This window comes from Mixophyes fleayi, chromosome 6, assembly GCF_038048845.1.
Source record: "Mixophyes fleayi isolate aMixFle1 chromosome 6, aMixFle1.hap1, whole genome shotgun sequence".
NCBI lineage: Eukaryota > Metazoa > Chordata > Amphibia > Anura > Limnodynastidae > Mixophyes > Mixophyes fleayi.
In genome coordinates, this window is record NC_134407.1 from 19,823,367 (window position 1) to 19,845,213 (window position 21,847).

At 42.3% G+C, this 21,847-nt stretch overlaps 1 protein-coding gene and 1 long non-coding RNA gene across 4 annotated transcripts in view; one reads left to right on the top strand and one right to left on the bottom strand.

Moving 5' to 3' along the window:
* The window catches only part of EDRF1 (erythroid differentiation regulatory factor 1), a 52,367-nt gene that overhangs the window by 25,391 nt on the left and 5,129 nt on the right, over window positions 1-21,847 (top strand). For all 3 annotated transcript variants that reach the window (XM_075215970.1, XM_075215972.1, XM_075215973.1), the window contains 5 exons: window positions 1,997-2,223; window positions 3,542-3,700; window positions 8,833-8,982; window positions 9,735-9,888; window positions 17,614-17,717. In XM_075215970.1, the coding sequence (XP_075072071.1) occupies window positions 1,997-2,223; window positions 3,542-3,700; window positions 8,833-8,982; window positions 9,735-9,888; window positions 17,614-17,717 (794 nt within the window). The remainder of the gene's footprint in view (window positions 1-1,996; window positions 2,224-3,541; window positions 3,701-8,832; window positions 8,983-9,734; window positions 9,889-17,613; window positions 17,718-21,847) is intronic.
* On the bottom strand, window positions 8,837-21,761 carry LOC142160908 (uncharacterized). Its single transcript, XR_012693332.1, has 3 exons — window positions 21,574-21,761; window positions 9,683-9,974; window positions 8,837-9,080 (listed from the first exon to the last, which is right to left on the bottom strand). It is a non-coding gene; the product is annotated as an uncharacterized LOC142160908 (long non-coding RNA).

Below are 21,847 nucleotides of genomic sequence, written 5' to 3' on the forward strand. Positions count from 1 at the left end.
ACATTTACTTTCAAGTCAAAAATTCCAACCAATACAAGCTAGGAGAATAGGATGTTAGAAAAAAGACTGCTGTTTATTGTCATTTTTTTTAAGCAGAAAGATGTTGATTTAAGGGTATATGAAGGTAGTTTGGGTGGTGTGTTAAGTTTGGGATGAGCAATGGAGAAGAGTGGAAGTGTGCAGCTGTCAACATTAATAAGGGGCAGTAACAGGCTTGTGTCCCAGTGTGTTACTGCTTCTGGCAGTTTCTCATTTGTAGAGGTAGAAGTACATTGGGTTCGTTTGACTGTACGTCTAAGCAGACATTTTTGAGCATATGCATCCAGTGGAAGGGGCAGGAATTTGGGAATATGTGAAAACCATGGCAGTGTTTATTCGTGAAACAAGGTGATTGGTCGGCATGTGTTGGAAATCTGCTCGGCTGCTCCATTTGTACCAAATGGTTTTAATAAAGACGCGTTTAATTTATTTTAGGCCATCTTTTTCATTGTAGACAGCTTATCTTTATTTTATATTTTATCTGCAATGCCTGCTGGCGGCCAACTGTCTGACGTGGTCAGCCCATACTAGCTGTTGGCCGTGGTCAGCCCATACTAGCTGCTGGCCGTGGTCAGCCCATACTAGCTGCTGGCCGTGGTCAGCCCATACTAGCTGCTGGCCGTGGTCAGCCCATACTAGCTGCTGGCCGTGGTCAGCCCATACTAGCTGATGTCTACTCATTTTCCCCCTTCTCAGCTTGAAGCGACAGCAGCCGCTATAGACGTCTGCTGGTGTCAGTACAGAGTTCCCCCTTTGGCCAAAGAGAATCGTAGGGGTGCTGTACAGCCCATACTGACTTCTGGTATACAGGTCCTGTCTGTAGCACACAGATGAGAGTCTGAACAAACTATCTGTGTTGGGGGCATGAGGTGGGGGTGACAGTCATGTTTAATTGAAGACTCAGGACTACACAGAGAAGTTTCATTACATTCATGACAGATTAGCCCGTGTTAGAGACAATCCGTGTTGGAGACAAGGAGGACAGGCAGCTAGACACCAGCACCCTAATTCTAGGCGACATCAATTCAGAATCTATAGCCCTGTCCTTACCTAACCTCCTCGGTAGAACATGCTCAGGAATCCCCCTCCTTCACTTTGTACATTTGCATATATAGTTAAGTGCTTGAATGGGTTTCCTGCGATTTCCATTTTCCTGTTTTCTCTCCCTGCAATACTGTTGTTTTCCTGTTATTTCTTAGAGGCTGATGCAGACATTTATATTTGCATTCTCCTCATTTACATTTTTCTGTGCAATGTTCCTGTCATTTCACCCCATTTTCCGCTACGGTCTTGAAAAGGTATAAAACTGAGATTTTATTATTTAACTGATGAAACGAAGTGTTTAAAGGCTCTCTAGCTTAGTTGTGTCTAGTGAAGGCGTGGGGCATATACTAGGTATGGGTACTCTCTGGGCACACTACAACAAACATTTAAGGAGTCCAGTTTCTGGCTCTGCCTCTTTCCTCCCCACCAGTGAAATTAGATCTGCCCCCGCCAACAGGTCCCAATGCTGCTATTAGACACTGGGGACATTTTCAGGAAATATTGTTACTGCCGCTTTGTAAGTGAAAGTTGCCACCTTCCCATTACCAGTAGTAGTGTTTTGGGCGGCTTTTCTACCCTCGTAGCCAAATGTTTTGTATTTGTAACTCTGTATTGTAGTTATTGGTGATAGTTCCTGTTAGATGCGTTTTTGCTGTCAATTTTATAATTGATCTAGTGCAATTCACTTTCTATATGGGACCGCTTCACTTAGCATGTACGCTGTTTTACATGAATTAATGGGAAAATTCCATAGGTTCCTCAGTCCACAGGATGGCCCCCACCAAGGCTAGTGATACTTCATGCATAGTTGCTGGTAACTAAACAGAGAGGGAAGGGTATTGTGCTGACAGACTGAAATTATTTAGGTGAATTGTTGCCTTTGTGTTTAAACCCTTATTTTTGTATCTCTCAGCAACCAAGAGTGTTTCCAGCGCAGAGCAAGACTTGTGGAAGAAGAGTTTTGACAGCTTTAAAAAAGGAATAATTAACTTTGAAACCATTAAGGACGCCACAAACATTGCGCTGTTACTCTGCAACAGTGGGCGTCTGATGAGGATATGTGCACAAGCCCACTGCGGCGGTGCAAGCGACACGAGCAGAGGGGAGTTCTCTCCCGAGGAAGCCCTCTACTACAATAAGGTGGGAATCCCAGTTGTTGTCATAGCAACCAAACTAAGGGGGTTTCCACGGTTTATTTAAATTTTATAGTAAACACCCACTCATCCCTGTTTATAGCGTTGGATCTTTCCGGCTTCAGAGACACTCAAACAGTGCCAAAGGGAGATCCAGCCTCCTTAGGACAAGAAATAGTGGGGGCACCGGGACGGTGTTGGGACCCTCACTAAAATACTCTTAAAGGGAATGGATTACAAATTAAAACTCCAGCTAATTAAGGGAGACTTGTATTACTTGTGTACTCAAAGCCACACTGATATATTTATATTATGCATAATTTTATTTTTACATGTGTTATTTCTAACAATATCTGTGTGTATACATAGATAGATTTGGAGAACAAACTTACTAAAGCATACTAGTATATGGTGAGAACGTTTGTTTTGTTTGTTGTTGTTTTTTTAATATACACATTTATCAGAATATTTGTGTATTTATGTTTTGAGTAATCTATACGTTTATTATCATGGCGGCTAGATCCAAGCTGTACTTTATAGTTTTATACTGTATCACTACTAAACAATTGTTGGCAGAGTATTGAACATGTCCTGTTTATATAGGGCACGGTGTAGTATAATATTACATAATTTAGTAGTAATTGTACACATAATTAAATCTATGTTAATAGTATAATAATGTATAATGGGCACTCCTCGTACATCCAATCATTTTATTTGAGAAGCAGAATGATGGAGCGACAGTCGTCTACACACAATGACATTTTGACAGTTGAATGATAATTCATTGGACCTGGCGACATCAGGGAGACCAGCGGAGGCCACATTGTTATAGTTTGTACCAATGTTCCCCGCAATGCAGCTTATCGATTGGATCGGGAGTTGGAGACGTTGCTGTTGCGCCAGCAGATACGAATCCATGTTACATGGCTGTGTTTTATAGCGGATAGGAAGTCTGTCATGCTTTATACATGTATTATAAGGGCCACTAAACCTAAAATGCAATTTGCTTAATATTTAAAGAATAACTCCACCAAAACTAAAACATAAATCATTTTGGACTGAAGTATTGATGAAGATTTTTTTTTTTGTTGTAAAGAAATGTCCTCCTTCCGTGCTCAGTTCCACCGTGTTCCATACAAAAATGGAACATAAATTAGATTATATTACAAAGGGCAGTTACGGGAAGACCGGGGTAGCTGAAGGTGACCAGGGAGGGTAGGAAACAAAATGGGTACTTGTTCTGATACATTGTTGCATACAATATTCTTCAACATCCTAGTAATAGGGAGTTAATGAAGCCTAATCTGTTTCTCCCTTTACAGGCCGTTGATTACTATCACAAGGCATTGAAGTCTGTAGATAACAGAGAGACTCATCAAGCTGTTTGGGATTCCGTTTACTGGGAGTTGTCCACAACATACTTTACAATGGCCACTCTGCTGCAGGACTATGCCCCGACCTCCAGGAAAGCGCAGGAGCAGGTAATTACACCATTTACATGTGTTCTGGTGTGAGATGGACAACCTGCGGCTCTCCAGCTTTTGTAGGACTACAAAGCCCAGCATGCACTCACTGGATCCCCTGGCTGTAAACATGTCTGTACATATCTGCTTGCCAGAATGAGTGTGTTTTATATACGAGGGGTCCACGTATTTAGACCGCATGGGGCACACTTACCTCACCCGGCGGAAATGGAGCAGTCACTTTGTTTTAAATGCTTCAGTGGCAGCTAGGGTAAAGCATTCACAATCTATCATGTGTATAGCTCATTCATTAAAGATTCTGTTTTATGCTGCACTGTTTGAATGGTCAGTTGCTGACTCAGCCTTACCTTCCGAAACCCTGTCTTTCTGTGAAGATCAACCCCAGACAGGATAATTATATTGCTGTATGTGCTGCTTATATGCGTTACTGTTTTCTGTAGAGTGCATCCCCGGCTCAACAAAATGCTGTTTTGTGCTCCAATCTGGAGAGAGGAAGGACAGGTGGAAGTCTTTGGGAATTCCTGGGATATTGCATCTCCGCTGAGTTTTCAGAATTGTCTAGGACATAATACAACTGTACAGAGGTCCCACAGATGAGATCCATGGTCTTCCTGCGGCAGTTATAATATTTGCCCTGTGATACCACTTATTACCAGTAGGGGATGGCTATTACTAGTTGCAGTATCATCATCATCATCACCATTTATTTATATAGCACCACTAATTCCGCAGCGCTGTACAGAGAACTCGCTCACATCAGTCCCTGCCCCATTGGAGCTTACAGTCTAAATTCCCTAAGACACAGACACAAACTAGGGTAAATTTTTTTAGTAGCCAATTAACCTACCAGTATGTTTTTGGAGTGTGGGAGGAAACCGGAGCACCCGGAGGAAACCCACGCAAACACGGTGAGAACATACAAAATCCACACAGACAAGGACATGGTCGGTTAATTGAACTCATGACCCCAGTGCTGTGAGGCAGAAGTGCTAACCACTGAGCCACTGTGCTGCCCCAATATGCAGTATGCATGTGTTATGTAAATATATCCAAAGTGGCATACTCCATCTGCGATACATTAAGATGACTACATTTATTTCAGCTCCTTATTGTTTTTTTGTTAATTAACAAGGTGCTAATTCTGATTTGCTTGAAGTTGTTGCATGTTTTTATATTCCCATGTTCACGTAGCAGTTGATACTGTGCCAAGCTCTCGGTGATCAGAATTATTTTATTGTAGCACTGTCAGCAAGATCATTGTTAGTTGTAATACTTTGCTTTATAACTGTGATTATTGGCATTAATATGTCCAGCAGTTAGGTGTGACATTTGGCATCTACATTCCGCTGAGAGATGTTTTCCTTCTGGTGAACTCCGTCTGCTCCGAGTAACGTCCTCCCTTATGTCCTGATTATGAGGATCATCTCCCTTCTCAGTATGCACTGAAATGTCTCAATCAGCGCTCTTCTGCAGTTTGTGATTATGTGCTCCAGCGTTTCCTGAGTAATCTGCTGAGCAGATGTGTGGAGGAATGTGCGTAATGAATCCTTTAAGGACATGACACCAACCATATAATCAGATGTGTCTTGTATCTGTCACTTCCTAGTAATCACTGCTCTGTCTCATCACTGTCACAGACAGACAGGCTGATGGCTGTGGCGTTTTCCTCGTGTGACTTTGCTCTCCTTATGCCTCAGTGGTGTCGGGGCAATTGCAGTTTTGTTCTATAATGAGTGTTCATGCTTCACGTGTGGCATGTGAGATTCACACTGCCAAAGTGCGTTAGATTCGCTTCTGGGTCCTGGCTGTTACCGTGTGATCACCGTGCAGTCGCACGCTCTATGTAACATGTTAGGCTGTGAATTGATTGGTAACGCCTTCACGCCAGTTTGACCAGCCAGCCGTATATTTACGCTTTATTGGGCAGCACGGTGGCTCAGTGGTTAGCACTTCTGCCTCACAGCACTGGGGTCATGAGTTCAATTCCCATCCATGGCCTTATCTGTGTGGAGTTTGTATGTTCTCCCCGTGTTTGCGTGGGTGTCCTCCGGGTGCTCCGGTTTCCTCCCACACTCCAAAACCATACTGGTAGGTTATTGGTGGCTAACAAATTGACCCTAGTCTGTCTCTGTCTGTCTGTCTGTGTTAGGGAACTTAGACTGTAAGCTCCGATGGGGCAGGGACTGATATGAATGAGTTTTCTGTACAGCGCTGCGGAATCAATGGCGCTATATAAATAAATGGTGATGATAATCTGATCTAATTCTGTAATCTAATTCTCCCCTTTGTGGGACTCCGGGCCACTTGTGGTACCTCTGAAAAATATTAAGTGTTCCACCATTGGTTTCATGGATGGACGTGTATTGTCCCTCTAGCTATACAGACATTAATCATCAATTTGTTGTTGTGTGCTGGTTCTCACATTCTCTGGTATGATTAACTAGCTGTTTTAGATAACTCTCCTGACAGAATGCAGAGGATTGTTTTGTTATCACAGATCTGCTTAGCAGGATGAAGTCATACCTCCCTTTATATAACCTCTTCAATACACTATGTGAACACGTGGAGCCAGTTGTGTTTTGTTTTTTTCTTTAAAGAAATATTTTAAGAACAACATGTGATTTTGGTAAAACGGGCCACTGAAAGGGACACAGACAGAGCTCAATTATCTAATCATGACTTGCTACATAATATAAACATTAATATAGATATATATTGCCTCCGCTCTCCCCCTTTCCTCCTCCTACCCTTGCGTCTCTGTCCGTCCTACCCTCCCCTTAGATTGTACGTTCCTTCGAGCAGGGCCTCCTCTCCTCTTGTTCTCCACCACCTTAACTCTGCTCTCCGGCTCCTTGTCTCTTCCGTGAGGCCCTTCTACCCCTCTCTCTACCCCCGGGGGCTCTCGCCTTTCATCTAGCTGTACTTTGAGCTTCCGAGTTACTGTGCTTTTTGTTAACTGTTCCGTGCTGTCTCACCCTGTACCGTGTTTCTGTCTGTCCGTGTACGGCGCTACGGATACCTAGTGGCACCCTATAAATGAATACTACTACTAATAATAATAATAATAGATGAATAAGGCTATAAATGGGGATTATTATTAACATTTTCGTTGATTTGTAAGGGGCCACAGTGCTCTACAGTGCTTAAGGGTGGGTAAAACAGGGACATAGAAGGTAGAAAAAAATAAATGCAGACATGACGACAAAGGGTAGATGGGAAAAGGGCAGAACTGAAACAGGAGTGAGGGTGGCTCAGACTGGAGATAGGGACAGTTGTCGGGTTGAATTAGTGTCAGTAGTATAGATAATAGTAGGATAAGAAGTAATAAAGAGATGGGTTTTCAGAGCAGCACGTGAGAAGTTTTGTAGACGGAAGCGAGAGGCGGGACGCAGGTCAGAGGTAGAATGAGGGGTGGTGGTTTTGAGAGTTATGTAGGGTGAGTAATTTGAAGATGTCTTTCCGCGGCACTTAATATGGATTGAAGGGGGCATAGATAGGTGAGGGGAATGTCTGATAGGAGGAGGTTGCAATAGTTGAGGCATGAGATGAGTAAATAGATGAGTTTTGGTAGCATATTTGGTAAGAAAGGAGTTGTTTATAACAATATTTTGAACAAGGAGGTGACAGACCAGGGAGAGAGTCTGGATGTGAGGAACAGAGCAGAGGGCAGAGTTTAGTGTTACACCAAGCAATGACCTTGGAAGATGAGCAATTGTGGTGTTGACTGATGAGCTCTGTTTTGCACATGTCGAGCTTCAGACAGCATCAGAGCTTCCATGTGCAGATGACAGAGACAGTTGGTTGTACAAGATATATACAGAAGGGGATAAATCAGTGGAGGAGGACAGGTAGATTTGGGTGTCGTCAGCATAGAGGTGGTACTATAGCCCGAATGAGCAAATTGGTTTCCCAAGAGGAGTGGTGTACAATGAGAAAACTAGAGGGCAAGGAGCAGAGCCTTGTGGGAACCCAACATATAATGCGGTTAGAGGGAGGATGTATCTGAGGTAGAGACACTAAAGAGCGATTTGATGGGAAGGAAGTAAACCAGAAAACTGTGTCACAAACGAGTGAAGGGTGTGTAGGAGAAGATGGTGATCAACAGTGTCAAAAGCAGCAGAGAGGTCCAGGAAGAGGACTTTGCTAGATGTGCATCATTTTTCACTTTTATGAGGGTAGTCTCCGTAGAATGTTAGGGCTGAAAGCCTGATTCAGAGATTCAAGAAGGGCGTGTGGTACAGAAAAAGAGAAATAGGCAGCTCTATATCAGTTGTTCAGCTAGTTTCAAGGCAAAGAGAATGAGAGGGCCCCGGGGCGGCAGCAAAGAGAATGCGAGGGCCCCGGGGCGACAGCAAAGAGAATGCGAGGGGCAGAAGGGGGAATGGGAGGGAAGGGGCGGCAGCGGGGGGGATGCGAGGGACGGGGCGGCAGCAGAGAGAATGCGAGGGACGGGGCGGCAGCAGGGGGAATGCGAGGGACGGGGCGGCAGCAGGGGGAATGCGAGGGACGGGGCGGCAGCAGGGGGAATGGGAGGGACGGGGCGGCAGCAGGGGGAATGGGAGGGACGGGGCGGCAGCAGGGGGAATGGGAGGGACGGGGCGGCAGCAGGGGGAATGGGAGGGACGGGGCGGCAGCAGGGGGAATGGGAGGGACGGGGCGGCAGCAGGGGGAATGGGAGGGACGGGGCGGCAGCAGGTGGAATGGGAGGGACATGGCGGCAGCAGGGGGAATGCGAGGGACGGGGCGGCAGCAGAGGGAATGCGAGGGACGGGGCGGCAGCAGGGAGAGGCTGGGTCGAGAGATGATTTGTTTAGGGTTGGTGTGATGAGTGCAACTTTAAAGGGGCATGAAATGTGCCAGTAGAGGGAGACAGGTTGAAGAGATGGGCATGCAGAGGTGTAGAGGGAGAGACATTGGGAAGGAATAGGGTTTAGGGACAGGTAGGGAGAGAGGTCATATTACTATAATTATATAACAGACATGAGCCTGGTCACTATGCTGTAATGCCAGCTGCTGTATTATGCGGTACCTGATATTTGCGCTAATTGTCTATCATAGAGCATTTAGGTGGTAGTGATACAATCACTCAGGTTTTGATATGGAGCTCAACCTTTTATTATTATCTTTAGATTGAGAGGGAAGTCACTGAAGCCATGATGAAGTCTCTGAAATACTGTGATGTAGAAACTGCGTCTGCTCGGCAGCCCTTATGCCAATACCGAGCAGCGACCATCCATCACCGGCTGGCCTCCATGTACCACAGCTGTCTGCGGAATCAGGTACATGTCTTCATTATGCTCATTCCACTAAGGAAGCCCATTGACCAGATGCGCTGCTTCCTACTGCCTGTAAAAATGGATGTGCTTGTATAATGTGTCTGTAATAAACAATTAGAAATATTTAAAGATAAGTTTCAAAAGCTAACTTCACTTTCGTTTAAACCAGGCCTGTCCAACCTGCGGCCCTACAGGTGTTGTGAAACTACAACCCCAGCATGCTTTGCTGGTAGACAACCAGTTGATAGCTGGAAGGGCATGCTGGGACTTGTAGTTTCACAACGTCTGGAGGGCCGCAGGTTGGACAGGCCTGGTTTAAACTATACAATTCCCTTTGGCTTAACTAAAATTGCTCTGTGACCTGCTTCTCACTTTATCAACGTTAAATAACTTTAACTGGGAGTCATTACCTTGACAAGCACTAGTATGGGAACAATTATTTACAGGAAGTCTGGAGTGTAAAGGAAAATGGTTCCCCCCACGATAGTAAAGAGACTCTAAGAAGTAGATTTACCACAGCTTCTAAAAAGATAAAGTGGATGTGTTTCTCATAGCAACCAATCAGATTTTAGCTAGAATTTACTGGAATAAATTACAGCTAGCATCTGATTGGTTGCTCTGGGCAACACCTCCATGTTTCCTTTTTAGAACCTTTAATTCTTAAGATTCCGAAGAGATCTCCCAGCATGTGTAATTCACTTACGTGTGTTGGCTTCACGCCCAGCTCTTCATCATTGAACGCGGTCTCTCTACAGGTGGGCGATGAACATTTGAGAAAGCAGCATCGGGTCCTCGCAGATCTCCATTACAGCAAAGCAGTGAAACTCTTCCAGGTACTGAAGGATGCTCCATGTGAACTGCTCAGGGTACAGCTGGAGAGAGTGGCCTTCGCCGAATTCCAAATGTCCAGTAAGTTTTACATATGCTCGTTGCATCTTCTACATGGTTAGCATTAAGCCATTTCTTTTATTTACTTAAATAGTAATGGAACAAGGCTGTGGGTATAGAAACACAGACAAAGCATAAGAGCGCCCTGGCTCTCCAGCTTACAATCTATAGGAAAGTAAGCGCTTGATACATGAGGTTAAGTGCCATTTATTGCCTATGGTCCATTCACACATCAGTGTTTGTTTGGGGTCAGAAGGTTGTTTGGGCATAGAAAGAAAACGCATGTAAGGTTTGTGTAAACTCTAGACAGGTAGGGAGGAAAAGAAAATGGATTGGGAGTTTAAGAACCATGTCTAAAGCGTAAAGTTTTCAGGGAGCGCTTGAATGTTGGGAGACTAGGTAGGGGAAGTCTTGTTGTAGGAGGGAGGGCAATCTGCAGAATGGGTGCAGCCCAAAAACATTCCCAGGAATGGGAGCAAGTGAGACACAGATGTTGCACAGAATGGAGGGGTCGTGTCTGGAGATATTTGGAGTCAAGTAAAGAGATGTATGTTGGTGCTCTTGTGAATGGCTTTGTATGTTAGATGTTTTTTTATAATGGGTTTGGTAAATCACAGGCAACCTATGTAGGTACTGACAGAACAGCAGTAAAAGAACTTCTTCAAGGAAAACTAGTCTGGCAACTGCATTCAAAATAGATTGTAGAGATCAATGTCTGGAAGAAGACCAGTAAGGAAGGAATTACAATAGTCAATGCGGGAGATGACGAGTGCATGAATTAAAGTTTTTGCAGTGTCATTTGTGAGAGATGTGCGTATTCTGGAGATGTATGTGGATACAGATTGGATGTGGACAGTTGGGAGTTAAGGATGACACGTAGGGGGTGAGCCTGAGGAGAGGGGCTTCTTGTCAACGTTTCTACAGAAATAGAGATTTCAGGTCAGTAGTTTGAGGTGGACAGAGAGCGTCCGAGATACAATAGCAGAACGGCGTTCAGTAACGTGGGCCAGCACAGATGGTCAGAGATCCGGAGAGGTCTTTTAGTGGGAGCTGCCTAAGTAACAGGTTACATTTTGTCTTCTAACATTGTCTACAGGAACGTCACCTTTTTGGAAACCTGACGCACAAAAACACATTTAATAAGCGTCTCCGAATATATTTCCAGGAATCGTGTGCAGTCGCGACCATTTATAGGGTGAATTCTATCCACCGATTCAAAATTTAATTACCAATAATGAGCCAAAGTGTTTTAAACACCACGAGACTTAGCTAAGTGATTTGTCATCACCGCTAGTCATTTTATGAGATGTATAATTGAGTGACTTTTGCAGAGATTACCAGGAGGATTAGAGATAATCATTTGGGGAATCCACAGCAAAGTGTAATTAAAACGTGGGTTGTGTATTCTTTGAGAGAATCCGGTTCACATCATGACATCTGTATCTCCGATTCATAAGCACGGAGCAAAACTATACTATTGGACACACAATCCCAAGGCTGGATGTATAACTGAGTGGCTCTTGACTCCAGCAGGACAAGCATTGCCCCTACATAGGAATGGGATAGACACACATTGCTGCTAACAGTGACAGTAACGCTTCCATTCCATGTCCTAATTCTTATAGTATTAACATAGAATTTAGTGGAATAAAAAGTTACAAGTTCTTCTAGTCTGCCCTTTTTTGGTTGTGTGGTTTAAATTTTGGGTGGGAAGGGGTTTCCATTTATTTTGAGGTTTTCTTTTTTTTGTGTAAACTCAAGAAATGGTACAAACAGACTATACCCCCAAAAATTTTTATGATACATTACTGCAACATGTCAAGTTATTTTTACGAAGGATTTTTAGTAGTGGCAGGAAAGGGAGAGAAGGGGGGGTATGAAGAAGGGGGCGGGAAGGTGCGAGGTAAAATACATATAGCCATAAGGAGGGAGGATTCAGTTTGGGGCAGGGTGTCTCCGAAACAACCAGGAAGACTCCTCGCGCCGTTGTTGTGGCAGAATAAAAATAAAATACAGGTGGCCTAAATCTCCAAATTTATGTGTTTTTTATCTTGTAGGAAGAGTTATTTTTTTTTCCATACATGGGCTATGCCTGACATATTTCTTAAAGGCTGAGATAGGAGGATTTGATTATTTTAAATTTGTAGCCATGAGTCCCTTCACCGATGCCAATAGGTTTAGAGACCAGTTCCCTGGGGAGGTCGGGAGAGTAGAAAGCACCTTAGATCTTTCAGTATCCGTTGATCTAACAATTAATTGATAATGCTCTGTACCCTGTCCCAAAATGGAACTACGAGGGCAAGTCCACCAGACGCGTTACATAGTTTCCCTGTGGCCACATTGGCGCCTGCAGCTGGAGGTCACTGTATGAAATATTTTGGATAATCTCTCAGGATATAATGCCACCTGTAGTACATTTTATATACACAGTTTCTTTGATACATGTAGGAATAGAACACATGGCAACTGCCTCTCCCAGTACGACTAATCGGGAGGGAAGGCCAGGTCTGAGTGGTTGGGTTTTTTGTGTGTTTAATGTTTTTCATCATCTTGAAGTCTAAATAATAATAATATTTCTTCCATACAGTTCTAAATGAGTTTACTGTAGGAATACAGATGAAAGACTATGCCATCGCCCTTTCTGATTATTATTTTATTATTTTTTTATTATTATTATAATAATATTATTATTTTATTATTATTAATAATACAAAGAAAATCTTTTTGTTTCCTTTTATTACTCCTGAACTCTATTAACGTTAATGCCTTTCTTCTTTTTTTTTGGGAGGACTGTACTCAATACTGGAGATTAAGTCTTCTTCCTGGTACTAATTCCTCTTCCTATACAACCAAGTATTCTACTAGCTTCTCCCACTCTTTGGTTGCACTGATTACTTACCTTCATATCATCGGAGACTATAACTGCAGGGTGTCTCTCCTCATCACCATTCATTCTATCCTCCGATGTTTGTGTCCTACATGTGTTTCACATTTTCATTTTAAATGTAAGGTTACTGCTTCAGTCCATTCCTTGATTTTTCTCTAAATCGCTACACATTTGTTTTACCCCCTTCTGGGGTTTCAACCCGGTTGCAAATCTTTGTGTCTTCTGTCAAAAGATACTTGAGACCTTGTCTGCTGCAGAGAATATCGCCAATATATACATTAAATAGACTGGACACATTCCATACGTGACTCTCATTCCGATTTAGATGCTTTCTGCCTGCTCAAACAGCAGCAATGAGCTCAGTCTGTATTGCACATCTTTCTTTGCAAAATATAAGATATTTGCTAGTTAAAGCCACTTGCCCTGTACATCTCTAGTTTTTTACATTGCACCTATTTGTATTGATGTTTACGTCTTTCATAAAACATAACTGTTAGCCCGTTAGTCTCTTCTAATAGAAATAGTAAAAGAAATCTGTATATAATGTCCACATGCACAATGACTATACAAACACTAGTTTTTGCTGTTGCTACACAAATGCTATTTACTTGATTCCAATTTCAATCACGTTTTCTGAATGTCCCTCTTATCTCTGGGTATTTGTGCAGATACATGCTTTAAAGTTTTAAAGTAATGGCCCAGAGTATAAGTACTAGAACAAATTAGTTTTATAAACGTGGTATTTTGTTGCAAAACCTTTTACATGCAAAAAACAGCATCAACCCTGCGAACTGTCTACATCCTCCGTCTTGGTTTGTTTTTCTCAGATGCTTTGCTGAACATTTGCTGCAGTGCTTTTCAGCTGATATTTGCTACAGATTGTCCTATACACGTATGAGATGAGTGAGCCCTTCGTGGAGGCAGCTATGAATGCTCAGAGCAGACCTCTTCCTCCCCTCGTGTTTCACAGATGGTCTTCAGTGTGTCCCTTCCACAATCACTTTGTTTAGGGATTCATCAATATATGCAAGGGCAGCACATTAATTACCACTTGTCATCCTCCTCATGTACCGCATGTCTGTGCCTTCAGCCGTACTAGAATGCCCCTACTTGTGTGTCACATGTCAGACACTCTCTATTACACAGTGTATTACGTTTATGTGCAAAACCTTCTGTATAAGGGCAGGCCTGGCATTCTGTCACTACCTGTGATAGGTCTCATCCCTCCGGCCTGGCTGTGACTGTCTGTTCTAGAATTCCAGCACCGTTTGATGCTTGTGATTCCGTACACAACTGAATACAGCCAAGCCACATTTATATGGAACACAAGCCTGCATGATCAATCACACGATAGAAATGTTACATGTCATAGAATAAATGTAACAATTCATGGGGTTCCACTAACTGTAAAAAGCTATTTATCAGCTCGTACTACCAACGTGTCCTATCTCCTAGGCACTTAAAAAAACTGAGGTATCCACAGGAGAGGAGAGGCATAGTAGGGGAGGAAAGTGAAGATCAAAGAAGTTAAGTGCCTAAACTCCTAGACCCAATACTATGCCCCAATGTCTCACAGTGTCCCTCAATGGCAGGAAAAGGAAATGTCCAATTTAATGATCACTTGGGTTGGTTATGATAAAAAGTTATTCCCCGGACAGCTGCTTATAGTGGAAATGTGACAGATTAGTCTGGTCATTGTCTGGCAAAACACATCTGGGGTAGCAACCAATCAGATTCTACCTATCCTGTTCTGGAATGTATTAGATATCTGATTGATTGGTTGCTATGGGCAACTCTTTCTCTTTTTTCCTTTTTAGACGGTTCGCTACATTTACCCCCTGGTCTTGAAGAGGGTAAAGTCCATTTCTACGTTTACCTGTGTAACTCTTCTTTTCTGTGTTTGATGGGACCCCTACAGGAATCCATAAGTATTGGTGCAGAGCGGGCAGAATGATGGGTCTTTGTGCTGCAATGAGCTCTGCATATTGGCTCCTTTATTTCTTTAATGCTCCCAGGGGAGTAAGCCCAAGACACAGAGATATACTAAACACTACTATAATAAGAATGCTAACCAATACCATCATGGGAATTGGTACTGCCGGTTTATATTATGAATTCAGGGCATGAACGCAGGTAGTAAAGGTTCTGCTAGAGGAATATATTCATGTTAGGAGAAAGTTCAGTGTTACAGTAGTTTAATTTGTAGGCTCAGCTTATGGGAAGGATGCAAGGGTTACTGAGTGATGAGCGGCCATAGGCAATGCATTGTGGTGTTTGAATCGTCCTATTCTCACTGAAGGAAGCATGACTGGCATGAAAATATTCTCTTGTTACAACAATCCATTTCCCACTTTAATTTCATTCTGGTAGCAGGGATCCAGTTAATGTCGGCAGTGGGTGTCCTGCCAGAGGGTACAGAATGTGTGATACATACAAACACAGATGCTCATTACGATAAGACCGCCTCACATGGGTGACTCTGACCCTATGTATTATAAACCTGCAGGCTAAAATTACCCAGAATCTGCAAATCCGATTAATTCAACTGATTCACTGTTGTGCTGGGAGGCAAAAAAAATAAAATAAATGCCCAACAATGTTCACACTGCCTGCTGCCAACAGTGTCCGTAACCCAGAGCTGGAGTCTAATCCACTGAATTGGCGACATTTCAGGATGTAAAATGCACCTGATATGAGGTTGGGCTGTTAACACTATCGCTTTGCTAAGTGGATGTACAAATACTTGCAAAGTTCCAAAGGCTTAAGCCAGGGATACATATTCTGTTAGAATAACAAGCAGGTTTAATCTCTTCGGCACCCTCGCTCTCTGTCCTCGGCGCGCTCGCTCACCCTCTCGCTATGTGCTCTCGCTAGAGGAAAAATAACCCTGCCATTCATCAATCCATGTTCATTTATTGTAAGGGATAAAACTGCGTTGGGTTATAGGAAGATAACACAATCTGATATTCACTATCACTAACAGTAGTGTTCCACAATTGTCTGTCTGTTGGTGGGTGTGTTCCCTGAGATGTTCATCATAGGAACACTTTGGATCCTGGTTATAATGGTTTGTTGTGGGACAGCTGCTGTTATAACTTCTGCCAAAAATTGTGTAGGGAATTTTTTTTATCTTTCAAATAATTAATTTTGCTTGATCTATGTGAGGATTATTTTACTCTAGGGGGGTATTCAATTATTAGCGATTTTTTTTTTTTTTTTTTTTTTTTTTTTAATTTTATTTTCCTCGTAGCGTAAAAAAAAATTCTCCTGCAGGTTTTTGACGGCAATAGCGACCTTTTTGAGTTAGCGCAGCGGGAAAACCCGTGCAGTTCAATTGAAAAAGAGGGAACGCTGCCCCCACGTGTTAAAAATTGTTTGCGAGATTTTAGGGGAATAAAGGGGAGTTTTAACGCGGTCATATATAGCACAAAAAAAAGGTTTTGCATACATTTCCATACATTAGATTGCATTACACATTGATAATATCTACATTACAGTACTTTCTTTAGCATATTTTTTAATTTAACTATTTTTTACCATACAATCATCTATACCACCATGTCAAAACACATTACTAATTTATGTTTGTACCAAAAACATACATAAATATAATTAGTGATTGTATGTTATTTATTTCTTTTATGTTTATTTTACTTCATTTTTTTCACAAGAAAATCAACTTGCACAAGTCAGGCATTAGTGATAAACTATGTAAATGACTAATCAATTCAACACACGTGTAATTACTAGAGCAATATAGTGCTAAGGTATATAACTAAGCCAAACAACTGTCAGGCAGAGACCCTATTTTAAGCACTAGAAATCCCATTATTCATATAACAATAGCTTAAGCCCTTATTGGGCTCTATATGCAAGCAATTATATGGATCAGGGTTATTACACTGAGAGTATGTTTTTGATTCATATGGAGTTTCTATTATATCAGGATATCCCATTATCGATAATACAGTTACTATAAAGGATTACTGGGATATTGGATTAAAGTAATAACTGCCAAATTAGTCTTATTTATACCACACATACTTCAATTATTTTGATTTGGAATAGTATCCAATTGTGAGACTGGTCTAATATAGGAGTGATTATTATCTTATATAGATATATATAAAGTAGCGGGGCATAGCAATTTATTTTGCTATTTTAATTCACTTTATTCACTTTGGTTTTAATATTTCGCTATCCAATTAAGAGGGATTTTCTTAAAGCATACCAATAAAGATATAGTTATTTTAATTTATTATTGATATCACGGAGTGCCTTCGAATACACAATTTCTTCCTATCTTCTTTTCTTACCTGATTAGTGATAAACATAAGTTTTTTTTCCACATGATTTCAAATACTTTTCAGAGGTTTTTTATTTTTAACACACCCCAAAGTGAGATAAAACAGCATATTTTCCTGTTTAACCCGCCGCGTTAAAAAAAAATTGAATAGCTTTTAACGTGGCTGTCTCTTGCACACAATATACTTTGAATAGACCTTCTACTAGAGCACGAGAGGGCTGTTTCATGAACAAAAACGTAGCGATAAGAATGGAATTGAATTGCGGGTGAAGTTAACCTGCTCGAAAATGATAAAAAAAACAGCGTTAAAATGGCTTAACGCGGTCAAAAAAACAACAACTCGCTGACAATTAAATAACCCCCTCCATATTGTTACACATTCAGCAGCTGCCAACCTGGAGGGCAACGCTGGTAGATAACTCCTTGAATGTAGGTGTGATCGGCAGGGGTTAACAGTGCCGGCGTCGCCTAAAATCAAGAGTATAGTGTCTGTTCTGGTTGTGTTTTCTTTTTGTATGCGGTTATTCTAATGTCTGTTTTCTATTAATTGCAGGCCAGAACAGTACTGCCGGGAAACTAAAGAGTCTCTGTGGAGCTCTTGAAATTATGATGAAAACGCGTTGTGCTTTTGTTGTTATTGAGTGTGAAAGTGATCAGGTAAGAGAACGTTTCCAGGCACTGAGCGCCGACCTCAAAATGTGCTGACTACGTCTAATTAGATCTCACACTAACGTCTCTCATCTGTTTTCTGAATGTGAAAGCGTTCGAGTCATTAGCATAAGTACCTGTATTGCTTTTCCAGGACTATAGACTACAGCGCAGAAACCTATTGGTCATATCTTTCCAAATGGCCGTATACCGGCTCTCGTATAAACAAAGCTGCCAGTTCTCACCCTCATCATCCAGCTTGTGCTTTAATTAGATAAGTAGCTGTAAAATTGATATCCTTAATCTCCAAACACACTGCACTATGTGTAGTACAATTATTAATGCTGAAGTTTTTAAACTTTTTGGGCAGATTTCTCTGTTTATCTTACACATACAACAATCATTTTACCATACCTACCCCTTACTCTGTGCATCCTTTCCAACCTTTTCCATCCTCTCCCTAATCAACCCACGTCCTTACGTTATCTTGCTCAGCACCCAGACTTCTTTGCTGTCCTTCCATTGTTTTCCAACTCAACATCCCATGCCGGCCTTTTCATCCTCCATCCAAGCACCATCCACACAACCCCTGTCCTTCATTGCTCTTTCACATGTCTCCCCCCCCCCCCCCCCCCCTTAGACTGTGGTCTCTCCCCCTACACACAGAAAAATGCTGTCACAATACCCAGGAGGGTCTATACCAGTGATCCCTCTAAGCTGAGCAATCTGGAAAGGAAAGAGTTAAAAGGTCACTCTAATGAGGGCTCCACCCGAAAAGTTTGCATTCAAAGTCTGCAGGATGTTTCCTAGTAAGATACAGGTTTAACTCTATCATTCCCAGATTGCTCAGCTTAGAGGGAACACTGGTCTATACTGGTGTATCCCCAGTGACTGTGGAAGACTACTCTCTATTGCCATATTCTTTAAAGGACTGTGTTCACACACCACCTAGGTACTGCAGTAACAGGTCACACCTAGGCAGGTAACAGTGGTTGTCATTAACACCGCGATCTATATCCCGACATAGTTTTAAACAACGGGAGAATAACGATGGGTATAAGCCCGACAAAAATAAATTCACTACTTGCCATATAACAGACACAAAGTTTTTACGAAGCTTTAAATCGCCGTCCAGTGTAAAATCCAAATTGGCGAAACAGCTGCAGCACCAAATTACGTCATTTACTATGGACACAGTGAAAGCGGCGCTTTTAAAGCGGCAATACTCGGACCCCACACTTGTATTCCATTATACAAGCGCGGGGTCCGGGTATCGCTGCTTTAGCCCATTTGGATTTTACACTGGACGGTGATTTAAAGCTTCGGACAAACTTCATGTCTGTTATATGGTAAGTAGTGATTTTATTATTGTCGGGCTTATACCCATCGTTATTCTCCTGTCGTCTTAAACCGTGTCTGCTTTTACATGGCCATTCTCCCGTATCCCACACGCAGGTAATTTGGTGTTTTCCGCTATAAAATATTATATTTTATAGGAAACGTTGCCAGACTACGTATACAAACAAGGCGTGGGAAAGGTACTTGTGCCCCTCGTACTTGTGACCACTGCCCCACCGGGAATATTTCTCTGCCTTGTTGAGAGTGGGCAGCGTTTCATCCCACGTGTCACCCTACATTCGGTGGGCCCACACCAGCGCAGAAAGCTGGCGGTCCGTTCCAATTGGGCCAATTTATGGATCGGCTTGATTGCAATGTGTCCTTTTTTAATAGGATGACTGACCCATAGTCAAGTTATTTAACTTTATCTGAAATATAATTTATGCTGTTTTGCTTTTATAAATGATCTAATATATATTTATTTGTGAGTGTTATTCTTCGTATGTCACCTTGTACTTTGGGCTCAGCGCACCTGTCCGTCAGACACCTGGAGCGCTGCGGTGTAGGGGAGTTTGTGTAGTAGCTGTGACTGCCGTGTTAGAGCTGCAGTTTATAGACCCAGACAGCGAGGCTGATTCCTTTATCACAAGGACAACTGTGTTGATTTTGTGGATCTTTTCAAGGACAATTTTGTATAAACGATTGTGACGCCTGTCCCGGGCGCCTCTGGTTCTGCTGCCTTTACCCGTCGCCGCTCTCCTGCACTTCATCAGCTTTTTATCAGTCTCTGCAGTGTCTCAGCGTATTTGTCACTTTCCTCCTTGCTGCTGGAAGCGCTTTCCTGAATTTTATTTTACTACTCTGCATCCGTCACTTCCTCATCAGGAGATATTATGGGCTGTGTACGCTGGAACAGATGTACAGTCACCTGCACTTAGGAGGAGATAGCAGACAGCTACCAGCTCTTGTGTGGTCTATAGGTCCTGTCATAAATATGGCCAGTAGTATTATCTAGATTTACGCACAAGGGTCACATATTATAATACAAGTGTAACAAAGCGGAAATATTACATAAGAGAAGTTATGGCTGATATGACTATCTTTCATCTTCAAGTTACACTATCAAATGTTTTATCCCTATAATTATAATGATTAGGATTGTAAAACTATATCTGTGACTTTGTCTATGATGATAGTATGTGAGTTGTGTGATGTAGGTTTTGAGTGAGAGATTTATTGGTCATTATAACATTCAAATCGCACATTGGCACGTTCAAAGTCCCATAGTATAATAATAATGATGATAATAGCCATTAAGAGCTATCCAGACTCAGTGGTGGATCCAATATGTGTCACTACCAATGAACGCAGTTAAATGCACATACTAGTTTTGAAAATTCTAGTACTGTTTGCATTTGCAGCATATGTGTACATGTCGGTACTTTAAATTCCCAGATGCTTCAGTAGAAGTCACTATTTTTACAGAGACAGTGGTGTGTTTTGGAGATCCGCAGGGCACGGTCTCCCTGAAAGAGGTGTAGCCTTGCATGAAATTGGTGTTGTATGACCTGACTGGGGGTGTGCCCTAATTTGGCCGGATTTTTCAGTTGGAAATTTTGTGTCACTATGTAGACGTGGAGACAGAATGGAAGGAGCATGGATGGATTGTGGGGTGCCCCCTAGTGGACGTGATTGCTGCTAGGTCATGTGTACACCCACATAAAGATAGGTTCTTGTCATTTCAGTGTATTACTTTATACTGCTAATTACTGTGTGTGGGTGAATGTGTGTGCATGTTGTCGTCTTGTTGTTCTGAAACACACACACACACAAAAGCAGGCAGCACTGATGTATTTGTCAGGTCATTAATGACAAAAAATGTAAACAAACCAAAAAAATGTCCACTGTACATAAAATGCATTTTTACAGTTGCTCCTGATTGCAAGTATTCGGCACTTACACCCGACCTGTAGCTGGTGCAAGTGATACGACAGAACGTCACGTACCTTTCGAGCTGCCCTTAGCTAGAATCGGGCGGTGCTGGGTGCTTTTGAGCCTGGCTTGCCCTTACTGTACATTGACTACATGCATACACCCAGTCTCCTCCCTGTTCCATCCATCAAATCGTAAGCTGCAGTAAGCGTTCTTTGCACTCTAATATTAATTGGTTGTTGCAACGTTCACTGGCGTATGGTCCGTATCTGGTCACGCGCAGAGCGATTCTATGCAACATACGGCACGTATCGGCATTTACGTTCCTTAATGAATCAGGCCCTCTGTGTCTGTCTTGTGGTATGATAAAGTTCTACGACCTGTCACCAGCAAACTACACTTAACCTTTAAAAATAATTCAAGATTGTCAATTAAAAAGAAAGCCGCGCAGCTCGGTTTAACATTCAGACTTCATCTCATGCACAGAATTTGTTTAATCTATTCATATCCAGTAGCAACACAGAATACTTTCCGTTATTATCTATATAAATGGAAGCAGAAGTTTGAAAGGTAAAATAGATAAAACGTAACTTACTATTCATGGGAAGTTCTCTTTGGTTTGGTGTGGACCTTTTGTATTAACTGTATGGCCTTTAACTGAAGCAATGCATCTTCCATCTGCAATGAAGTAGAGAGCCCTGCAGAGGAGAATGGCGCTGGAATGGGTTCTATTAATAAGGCTTTGTAACAGTAATGTAAGAAAGCCGTAGTAGCCACGGTTAATGTTGGAGCACTGACTGAATAGGGGGACACACAATGTACCACCGCGTGTATTGTGCTCACTGAATGGAGGCGCTTGTGCATGTGTA